Source organism: Passer montanus, unplaced genomic scaffold (genome assembly GCF_014805655.1).
Source record: "Passer montanus isolate IOZ18808 unplaced genomic scaffold, ASM1480565v1 scaffold44, whole genome shotgun sequence".
Lineage (NCBI taxonomy): Eukaryota > Metazoa > Chordata > Aves > Passeriformes > Passeridae > Passer > Passer montanus.
In genome coordinates, this window is record NW_024369262.1 from 1889953 (window position 1) to 1900653 (window position 10701).

General features: G+C 46.5%; 2 protein-coding genes across 3 annotated transcripts in view; both read left to right on the forward strand.

Moving 5' to 3' along the window:
* The first annotated feature begins 465 nt into the window (after nt 1-465).
* MRPS17 (mitochondrial ribosomal protein S17) lies at nt 466-3653 on the forward strand. The gene is made up of 3 exons (XM_039720432.1): nt 466-559; nt 1770-1916; nt 2916-3653. Exons 2-3 carry the CDS (start codon nt 1794-1796, stop codon nt 3204-3206), a joined length of 414 nt encoding a protein of 137 aa, XP_039576366.1. The 5' UTR covers nt 466-559; nt 1770-1793; the 3' UTR covers nt 3207-3653.
* Nucleotides 3654-5990: 2337 nt separating this feature from the next.
* NIPSNAP2 (nipsnap homolog 2) overlaps nt 5991-10701 on the forward strand; it is a 14926-nt gene continuing 10215 nt past the window's right edge. Inside the window, exons 1-2 of one of the 2 annotated variants that reach the window (XM_039720429.1) lie at nt 6025-6143; nt 7180-7209. In XM_039720429.1, coding sequence (XP_039576363.1) covers nt 6058-6143; nt 7180-7209 — 116 coding nt within the window. In that variant the 5' untranslated portion in view covers nt 6025-6057. Of the gene's footprint in view, nt 6144-7179; nt 7210-10701 lie in introns of both variants that reach the window. The other variant, XM_039720431.1, reaches the window with a different exon arrangement.

Genomic DNA, 10701 nt, shown 5'->3' on the forward strand with positions numbered 1-10701 from the left:
ATCAGAGTTCTTGAGCTCTGTCAGGTTTGGTGCCATAACCACTGCACCAACAAGCCTGTTCCAGTGCTCCACCATGCCCTGGGTGAAAAACCTTCCCCTGATATCCAACATAAACCTGCCCTGACTCAGCTCCAGCCAGCTCCTCAAGCCTTGTCACAGATGAGACAGAAAGGATCAGAACCTGCTCCACCTCTCCCTCATGAGAATACTGAGGGCCACAATAAGGTGTGACCTGTCTCATCTTCTCAAAGCTGAACAAATGAAGTGACCTCAGCCATTCCTCTTAAGGCTTGCCCTCTATCATCTTTAAGGATCTTTAAAGAGCTCTTAGAGATCTTTCCTAACTTTAACCAATTCCGCCACCCACAAACCCACACTCGTACCTCCCTCACCGCCTCTGAGGGGGCGGCGGCCGCCTGCGCCTTTAAATAGGGCCGGGAAGCCCCGCCCCTCTGCCCGCCCGGGCCCCGCCCCTTCCCGCCGCGCGGCGCTTCCGTGCTGGGCGCCGCCCGTTCCGGGCCCGGCTCTGTGAGGCCCCCGAGGCGCGGCGGCGGCGGCGGTGAGAGGGGACGGGGCTGCCCGGGGTCCCGGCTCGCCTCTGCGGGTCCCCCCGTGCCGCGGCTGGCTCTGGGTGCTGCGTGACCCGCCCGGCTGAGCCCCGCGGCGCTGCGGCGCGGAGGCGCCGGGGCAGGGCCTGGCGCTGTGGGGAGCCGCGCTGGGGGGGGCCGAGGGCTCCGGCTCTTCCATTTCTTCTTTTCTCGCTGCCTGCCGGTGCTCGGCGGGTGTTGCCCGTGCTGCACACGCCTGGCTGCGTGGGGTGTTTAGCCGTGGGGTGCAGGAGGGGCCCCACGCTGGTTCCTTCCAGCCCTGAGCGCCCACAGCTGAGCCGGGCGGGGGAAAAGCGGCCCCCGAGTGTTTGCTGAGGCCTTTCATCCTGTGGCTGTGCCCCTGCATCCCTAAAGTCTGCTTTTGATGTGTTGGGACATCAAAGCGAGTGTCTTACAAACTGGGGGGCACCGAGAGTTCACAGGTGTTGGTTGTGCTTAACAGCGGATCTGAGTGGGAGAGAAAATGGTCATTAATCCCCTTTAGTTTTGCATTGATTGGAGTCTTCTGTTGGTTTTTCCCCTGACTTTTGCAAGAGTGGTACAGAAAGCTCTCCCTAATTAAACCAAATAAGGGAATGGAATATAATTTACTTGCAGGAAAGAACTCAAAACAAACCCATGTACTATGGATCAGACAGCTCTTTGATGTGTCATTTCTGGCTTGAGAAGCTCATTACCTTCCTTAGGTTCCATCAGCTGATAATGAGAGGCACAGGAGGAAAGGACTTTGAACAAAAGCTGTAGGCTGCTCCCTTGTTTGGGTGCACTCTGTTCTGATGAACAGGTTTCCAGCCAAAACAGCTGCTGGAGTGCGTGTAATTCATTATTCAATGAATCATTTCCACGGCTACACTTCTCTCTATTGTATTAATGACAGTTGGGATCACTCTTTTTGTGGGGTAAGGTCTCCTCCTCATGCTGTTCTGTCCAGTTTTCCTGCTGTCCTGAAGGAACTTCTTCTGATAGCAGGGACACAGTGGCATCCCTTCTGTATTGTCAAAAGGGCTGAATTAGTGCAATAAATGGAGTTTTGAACTGTTCTTCCAACAAAAAGACCTAATGAAGCTGTGAGTCTGAAATAAGGGAAGTTGTGGTATTGATCAGAAAGCGTTGATGTTTTTTGCTTTGTTACAGTAACACATCTGCTTTTCTTGCTGCCAGGTACTGCATGACCATAACTGAACAATGTCTGTGCCACGTGGAGCTGTCCATGCAAAATGGATAGTGGGGAAAGTGATTGGGACCAAAATGCAGAAAACTGCCAAAGTGAGAGTGACCAGGCTCGTGCTGGATCCCTACTTGCTGAAGGTAACACCAGTGAACAGCTTCTCCTGCCTGCTGCCTTTTGTATTTTGTGGAGAAATGTTCTGCTGATTCAACTCTTAAAAGTTTTGATGACTCTTTACAAATCAAACTCCTTAAGGATGTGGCTGTGGGGATGACTGCAAAGGATGAAAAGCAGTGAGTGGTGAGGACTTACAAATTACCTGCTAAATGTATTTCTTTGAAGTGCCTTGTTAATGCACTTCATTTGATCTTTTTGGGAAGGTAAGCTTTTGTTGTTTCACACTTAGATTTAATTTTTCATGTCCATGTGGAGCATGCTTGGGAGACTTGACAGTTTACTAGTCACTTGTACAATAAATTTTATGGCTTTTTTTCTTTATGTATAATTGTAACGTTTCTGTGATCTTGGATTTAGCCCTTATAGACGCACTTCAAGCAGGAAGGTTAAAAATTGTATTTTCTCCATTTTAAATAGGGAAACAGTGCTACATGGAGGTAGAATAAGTTGATTTTGGTAACCAAAAGGTTAAGTATAGAGTCAGGATTGGAAAATGGGTCTTGTGGAGCCCATGTCAATATTTTATCCAGTAGAAGAACCTTTATTTCTTAACCTAATTTATTTAATAAAGGACTCTGAATTCTGCTGTTCTAATAAGAAAAAAAATCCCCAAACTTTTTATGTGAAAAAAAAAAATATTTCAGCAAAAAAACTCTCACATAAAAAGCTTTGAAATACAGATTTCAGAGCTTTTTCTTCCCCATCTGCTTTCCTCCAGGCTCAGTTGGCAACGCTATCCTGGCAAGAGATTGGGAAGGGCAGTGCTGTGCTGTCTGTGGAGAACCTGTGGAGTGCACAGTTGTATTTCTCTTCATGATCCAAACTGAATCTCACTTTAAAACATCCATAAAACTTGAATGAAATTTATTTATTTGATATTAATTATATATTTATCCATCACGTAACTTTGAAATATAATACCAAGATTTCTTTTTTTTGTTTTGTTTTTGTTCCTTTTACAGTTCTTTAACAAAAGAAAAACCTATTTTGCCCACGACCCCCTGCAGCAGTGTGTTGTTGGAGACATTGTTCTTCTGAAAGCTCTGCCCGAGCGAAGGAGCAAACACGTGAAACACGAACTGGCTGAAATTGTGTTCAAGGTTGGCAATGTCATAGATCCCATCACAGGAAAGCCCTGTGCAGGAACCAGATTCCTGGAAAACCTGTCAGATTCAGAAAACCTCACCGAGGCAGATACCACCTATCTAAGTGAGAAACTTCAGGAACTTAAAGTTTGTTCAACAGACAAATAGGGGGGGAAATATTTTAAGCAGAGGGCTTCCAGCTTTTGTGTCTCCCTGTCAGGGATGTTTGAGGCCCTGCTGTGATATGTTAAATGTTTCAGTGAAATTTGTAGTCAAAATAAATAGTACATGTAGTTGCTTATGCAAAGAGATGTTGCAGGTTGATGGGCACCTGGAGCTTTGAATGAAAATGCAGAGAAAAATGCAAGTTTAGTGTTCACACTTCATTTTGTTGCCAGTAGTTTTGCCCCAGTGACAGTTCCCAAAGGCAGCTGCCCTCCTGGAATGACCTCTCTGTGTTAAGACAAGACTACAGCTGTGTGATGTTTAATTTTGGTGGGAGGGTCATTATATTATTTGGTTGTTCTGTATTTCAGGCAGTCTTTTGTGGTTTGTAGGGTTACTGGAAATGATGCTATTAAAGCTTTTGAAAGGAAGTGTAGAATTTTAAAACCAGCTGCCTGCTTGTGTCCTTATTTCCTCTTACAGTGCCTTCTGACTTCCAACCTAACAAAAACACAGCCCTTTGCCTTTACAGTGGCAGAGAGGTGAGAATGAAAGCTTTGGGCAGCTTAGTGTGGTTGGCTCTGTCCCCTGACCAAGGGCAGGATTTCATCCTGGCAGAGCTGGATCTCACTGAGCTGATGGGAATACAAAGCCTAAAGTGATTAGATTTAGTCTCAACAGAAAAGCTAATTAAAATAACACATTTTGGGGAGCTAGAGGGGCTGGTTTGCTGTGTGCTTTAATGTGGAGTGAAGGCCAGAGCAGTTAGTGATGAAAGATGACTTTATCCTGGTACAGCCTGGGGATCTCGTGTCCTCTCCCCCAGGGCATGCAGCAAGCTGAGAGCCTGCAGCTGTTGCAGCAGCCTCATGTTCTGACTTTGGATCTAAAAGGGCATCTGCCTCAAAATTTGTAGGTGTGGGAGGGGAGAGTGGGATATGAGAGCTGTGAGAAATCCTTTCCGAAGTGTCAGAAGCAAAACAAGATCTAAAATCTTATTCTCTGACCTAAAATATCTTACTTTAAGCAATTGAGTAGCTTCCAGTTGTGTTTTCTGCTGTTGTCAGATTATTAAAGATCATTTGCCCTTTAACTTCCTGCACAAAATCAGTTGTGGCTGCCTAAAAGGCCTGACTGAACTCACCAAATTATTTGGGACAGCAAGAATGAGAAACTTAAACTTCCTTTGGTGCTTCAAAGCAAAAAATGCTGCTCTTTGAATGCCAGTGTTCATGTGGGATGTTGAGAAACTTGCACTGAAAAGTCTCTGTGTAAAATTCTGTGGGCACGGGCTCTGAGGTTGAGGAATTGCCTCAGACATGTGGCTGTAGGGTTTTTCTTGTTGTTTGTGGCAGAGGTTTGGGTTTATGTAAATTCCTCAGGAACTGGAGCTGGCTGATCAAAGGAAAGGAAAAACCTGAGCTCTGATTCCTGCCCAGGTGAATGCAAAATGTGAAACTTCATCCAAGCAGAGATTGGGAGAACTTGGTTAAACAGGGTGGAATTTGGTCCTGGGCTGTAGGAAATGCACTGAAGTTGTAGCCAAGCAGAACTTGACCCTCAATATATGGGAAATAAGTGTTCTAATAACTAGATAATTATAAAAAATAGAAAAGGTTTCCTGTTTGCTTAATAGATTGCATCTACATCTAATTAGGGGAATTAATATGTTCTTGTCTTGTAATTCCCCTTGAGTAGCTGTGAAAATGCCATATTTTTTCCTATAAGATTGATTCATCACAGAAGGTTATAATTTTTCCAGTGTAGGCTCTGGGAGGCTTGCACAACAACTTGCCATGCTGTCAGATCAAAATGTGACTAAAACCAAATTACATATCAGACTGTGTTATTTAATAGAGTGATGGCAATTGTAGGTTAAATTGTTTTAAACAGATTGTACTTTTGTAATGTTAAAGCACATCATTTGTGTTATCTTCTGGATTACTCTCGGAAAGTGCTGATAGAAAAATCATAAAATGGGAAGGGAAAGTTTATAGGGCCAAGATAGAATCATTATAGGTGTTATGTGGAATGATAAGGATTAGTCACTGACTGCTTTCTGTGTTTGTTGGCTTGTTGCTTTTAGAACTGCCCTTTAATTATTACCCTAATTACCACTTTACCCTTAATTTGAAGTGATTTAAGGATTGATGCCAGCACACACCTCCTCCTCAGCCAAAATATCTCTGAATACAGCAGAGCAGCGTGTGGAAAACCCTTCAGCTGCCAGCGAGTGAAAAATGTACTGGGAGAGCAACAAACAGGGGCTGGGGTCCCTAAATCCAACTGGGTCCCCTAAAACCAGGGCTGGGATTCCCAAAACTGGGGCTGGGGTCCCCCTAAATCTGACTGCGGGGCCCCAAACTGGGCCCAGGGTCCCCCAAACTGGGGCTGGAGTCTCTCAAAACCGGGGCTTGGGGCCTTGCTAAATCCAAGGGGGTCCTTCCTGAAACCGGGGCTTGGGTACCCCTGAACCAGGCTGGGGATCCTCTAGCATTGTGGTTGGAGTGCCCTCAAATGCAGCCAGATACCCCCAAACCGGGGCTGGGGTCCCTCTCTGTCTGACTAGGTGTTCCTAAACCGGGGCAGGGTCCTCCTCAATCTGACCTGGTCCCCTCAAACCGAGGCTGAGGGACCCCAAAACTAGATCTGGGTCCCCAATATCAGAGTAGCGGCCCCCAAACCGGGGCAGGGTCCCCCTAAAGCCGACTTGGTGCCCCCAAACCGAGTCCCCTCAGCTGAGGGGCCGTGAGGGGGTCCCGGGGGCCGCCACGGCCGCGCATGCGCAAGCGGCGCTGCCCGCCAGGGGGCGTGGCCGCAGCCCCCGGCCCAGGAGGGAGGCGGCGGGAGCAAGATGGCGGCGCGAGTGCTGCTGCGGGGGAGCCTGGCGGGAGCGCCCGCCGTGCCGCGCCTGCAGCCCGGCGCCGGGCTGACCCTCAGGTGAGCCCTGAGGGGGCGAGGCGGGCGGGACGGGGGCCGCCGGGGCAAGCTGCGCGCGGAGCCGCCGCCGCCCGAGCCACCCCGGCGCCCCGCCGCGCAGAGCGTCCCCTTGGCAGGCTGGAAATGGCGCCCCGCTGGCGGGGCAGCGGCCGGGCCCGGGGCGGGGAGTGCGAGGCGGCGGGGTGTCCCTCAAGGTCACGGGCCGCAGGGCCGGCCCCTTCCTTCCCTCCGCCCCTGGGTGGGAGCGTGGCCGCGGCGCTGGCCCGCCGGGACGGGGCGGCCGCCGGTGCCCGGGCTCGGGGGCAGCGAGCGCCGTTCCGTGCCCGCCGCCTCAGCCCCGCATGGAACCGGAGCCTCGGGGCGCCCAGCCGCCCTGCACTCGTGTGTGCCCGTGTTTAAATACGGGGGGCTCGCACCGAGCTGTCCCTGCAGGCTCCGGGCGTGCGGCCGCTCCGCATCGCAACTCGTGCGAGCAACAGGGTGCGCAGGCAGCGGCGGATCTGACAGCGTGCACAGCCCGAAACCCGCGTCCCCCGGGCTGGGCTGCCCGAAACCCCCGTCCCCCGGGCTGGGCTGCCCGAAACCCGCGTCCCCCGGGCTGGGCTGCCCCAAACCCGCGTCCCCGGGGCTGGGCTGCCCCAAACCCGCGTCCCCCGGGCTGGGCTGCCCCAAACCCGCGTCCCCCGGGGCTGGGCTGCCCGAAACCCGCGTCCCCCGGGGCTGGGCTGCACATCCCGACAGCTTCTGCACATCCCGACACTCACGGCATCCCCGTGGGAGTCACGGCTGGTGATTCCACGTTCCCAAGGGAGCTGGGGTCTGTACCCCTCTCCTGGTTCCAGGGCGCACAGAGAGGCACATCCCGCAAGTTTTGGGCTGCAGGGATCGGCATTTCTGTGTGCCCGAGGTGCTGACACACACACACAGCTCCTGGGGCCCTTCCCAGGTGTAGGAAGCAGGCGCAGGGTGATGGAAACACGGGAATTCCCAAGCTGCGATGGATCTACACAGTTTTTCCTCCTTTTCTTTGAAACAGGGAAAGCTGCTGCTTCAAGCCTCAGAACAGGCAAGACTAAAAGCATCCCTGCAAGCAGCTGTTCAGGGAATATGTTGTGAGGTTTTACCTGCATGTTTTGGGGTTATTTTAGTTTCAAATAAACTTTGTGTAGACCACAGATCAAAAACTGTCAAAGACAAGTTTTTCTTACTCTTCCCGGCAGATTGGGATTACTACAAAATTTAAATATTGACCTGGTGTGTCCCACCCAGGTTATATTTTGTGCTAAAGCAGGACCTAAATGTAAAGAAGTGTTTCCCCTTACATTTTTAATCTAATCTAAGCAAGCTGTTCAGTGTTAGCCCTTGTGTTCAGAACCCAGCCTTTGCAGCAAGAAAGCAAAGCCCACAGTTAAAATTTGCAGCTTGAGAGCTTGCTGCCAAAGAGAAGTTGATGCTCACAGCTGTTGAAAGACCTGAATTCAGTCCCTGTTCCTCCAGAGCTAATTTTGGGTCCAGATTGCCCAGAAAATTGAGCCAGTGATCAGTTCAGGGCTTCTTGGTTCAGTGATATTTTAGGATATTGATTAAAAATCAGGCCCTTGAATCTTAGTTTGGGTGCAGTGAATATCTGCGTTAATAAACTCAGCCTGTTATCTTTGTTCTCTGTGAGGTGTATATTTAGTTGTGATTTGTTAATCAGTGCTCATGAGGAGCTTTACAGCTGCTGGGGAAAAGATTTTCCATAAATGTAAAGTATTACTCATGCCATTGTTTTGAAAATTAACCATACCTCCAGTTTTAGGTGCAGGTGAACATTCAAGTCATGAGATTCTCCTAATAGCAAAGAAATTTGCTTTTCAGAGTTAGCCCTGTAGCTCCAGCTTACTCCTGCTGCTGCTGAAGTTCACAAAAAACATCAGAATTATTTCTCTTTCCTCTTCCAAGTTTGCTGCAAACAATGATCCTTGTAGATGAATTTTCTAAATATTACTTTGCTAACTTTGTTTGATAAAGGGAAGGAAGTGGTTTAAAATGAGAGTTCACAGCTTTGAGTATTGCAGGAGTGGACTTGACTTCTGCCTCCTGGAGCCAGTGAGGGCTTAATTGGAGGGAGCTTTTTAAAACAAAACTTGAATTTCTGAGGTGGGTTCAGCCCTGTGCTCAGAGCAAGCTCCACTCCAGCAGCAGCCTTATCATGGAATGCCCTTCAAATGCCTGCCCTCAGGAATAGCTGCTTGGCCTCCAGCACAGCCACATGTCTCTGTGAGTGCCCAGAGCAAGGAAGGCACCGTTTTTAATAAACACACCAAGATTTAGACATTATTTCTTCCTGCTGAAGGTCATCTCAGCTGTGGGTGTTGTATCTCTGCTGTGAAATACTTTCCCTCTCCTCCATCCTGCTCCCATGGGCAGAACCAGGTCATTGTGTTCTTTTCTGACACTGGGAATAAAAAACGGATTGTTGTAAAAAACTGCTTTTGTGTAATACAGGTGTGTCCAGGGGGATATTTTCCCAAAGGAAATTGAGGTTTTATTTCCCTATTTTTTTTTTTTCGTGGTAGAAAGCTTTGGGCTGGAGGTCCAGCTTGTTCTGGATCCACAAGTCAGTAACTAAGGGTGAAAAGTTGACATCTGAGGCAGGAAAAGGCTGAGATTTTCAGCTTTGGAGTACATATATGTGGTATAAATACCACATTTACTATTTTAGTATTTCAGGAGACACTTGTGACAGAATTAATTTTCTTCACTGTGGCTACTTTGAGGCTGTCAAAAAAAGGCAAATTGAAGGAAGAGAAAGAAGCAAAACCGTTTGAACTTCTCAGATTGTAGAGGATCAGTTAAATGATCATATTCCTTGTCCTGCTCATCTGGAAAAGAGGAACAGTTCCTTTAACACATCACTTTGAAAAGCAGTTATCACTTGGTCTGGGTGCTCTGATGTAAAGGGAGGTGACACTGTGGAGAAGGTGAATAAAGTTTAGATAAGAAAAGACAGTGAAAATCTTGAGTTTTGAGGCAGGGGAACGTGAATGTTGTGCAGAGAGCCTGGCTCTGTGTCCCTACGTGGTGCTGGAATCTGGAACTGAAATATTTCCTGCCTGCTTGTTTCCTACCACTCATCTTCTTTCCCAAATTAGTCTTTCATGCTATTTTTCCTCGTGAAAGACATTTCCCTTTCCCTTTTGTGGAGCTGTCTTTAGGCAGCACAGGAACATATGGCAGTTCCCCTCCCTTTTACACTGTGCAGTTTTCCTTCTGCACGTTTTTTGCTCTTTTTCACTCCTGACTGTTTTCACCAGGCCAGACCCAGCCCTGGGCAAAGTCTGGGTTAAAAAGAGGAAAAATAGGCAGCAGAAGGAGCCATTGCACAGGGAATAACCATGGGTAATGTGCATTGTGGGAAGTGGATTTGTAGAGAATTTTGAAAGTTTCATAGAAGATTTTATATACATTAATTGTTGTAGTGACAATGTTAGTAATGTAATAATGGATAATGTGCATTGTGGGAAATGGATTTGCAGAGAATTTTGAAAGTTTCATAGCAGATTTTATATACATTAATTGTTATAACGACAATGTTAGTAATGTACCTTGTGTACTTCACTGTGCACAGCAAATGATGACAAGGACACCAGAGAAGTTTTTCTGTTCAAGAGAGAGGGGGAGATGTGGGAAATGGATTTGTGGAGAATTCTCAAAGAAAGCTCACATGTGCATCTGTATGCAGATTTGGAGATAAAAAGTACTGACTTAGAAATGCCATAAAACAGAGCAGACATTGCTGGGAGAGAAATAGAACTGGAAACAAGTTTTAAAGGATGGCCTTGCAAATCAGACTGGATACTTTGGAGAAATAGAACTGTGAATGATGCATTGTAGTGGCACCCACGAGGGGTAATTTTAGATGATTGGTTTAAGGCACTTACAGCATGGTGTGGCTAAAGCTGATAGGCCAAGAAACTTATGATGTAATAATAACTTTATAATATTTATATGTAATTATAATGTAATTAAGCTTATAATGTAATTAAACAATAGTGTGATTTTGATTGTCATAGCATGAATTATAACATCATATTGTAGCATAACTTTATATTATATATTAATTATATATTATAATATGATTATATAATTAATTATAACATCATAACATAACATGTTGTCTCACCCTTCACATGAGACAGAAAACAGAATAAAAGTTTTTAAAACACCTCTCAATTGCCCCATATGTGGGTCAAAAAAGAGCAGAATCCCACAGTGGATAACTGAAATTATTATCTCTAATGTCTAGTGAAACAATATAATAATTCTATTCTATTATGGGTCAAAAAAGAGCATAATCCCACAGTGGATAACTGTGAGATTATTATCTCTAATGTCTAGTGAAACAATATAATAATTCTATTCTATTCTATTCCATTCTATCCTATCCTATCCTATTCTATTAATAATATATCATAATATATAATATAATGAATATATTATATTATATTATATTATATTATATTATATTATATTATATTATATTATATTATATTATATTATTAACTTATATTAT

Coding starts and splice junctions, on each gene's coding strand:
- MRPS17 (XM_039720432.1), top strand. CDS start 1,794: ATGTCTGTGCCACGTGGAGCTGTCCATGCAAAATGGATAGTGGGGAAA. Junction 1,917..2,915: donor TGGATCCCTACTTGCTGAAG/GTAACACCAGTG, acceptor TTCCTTTTACAG/TTCTTTAACAAAAGAAAAAC.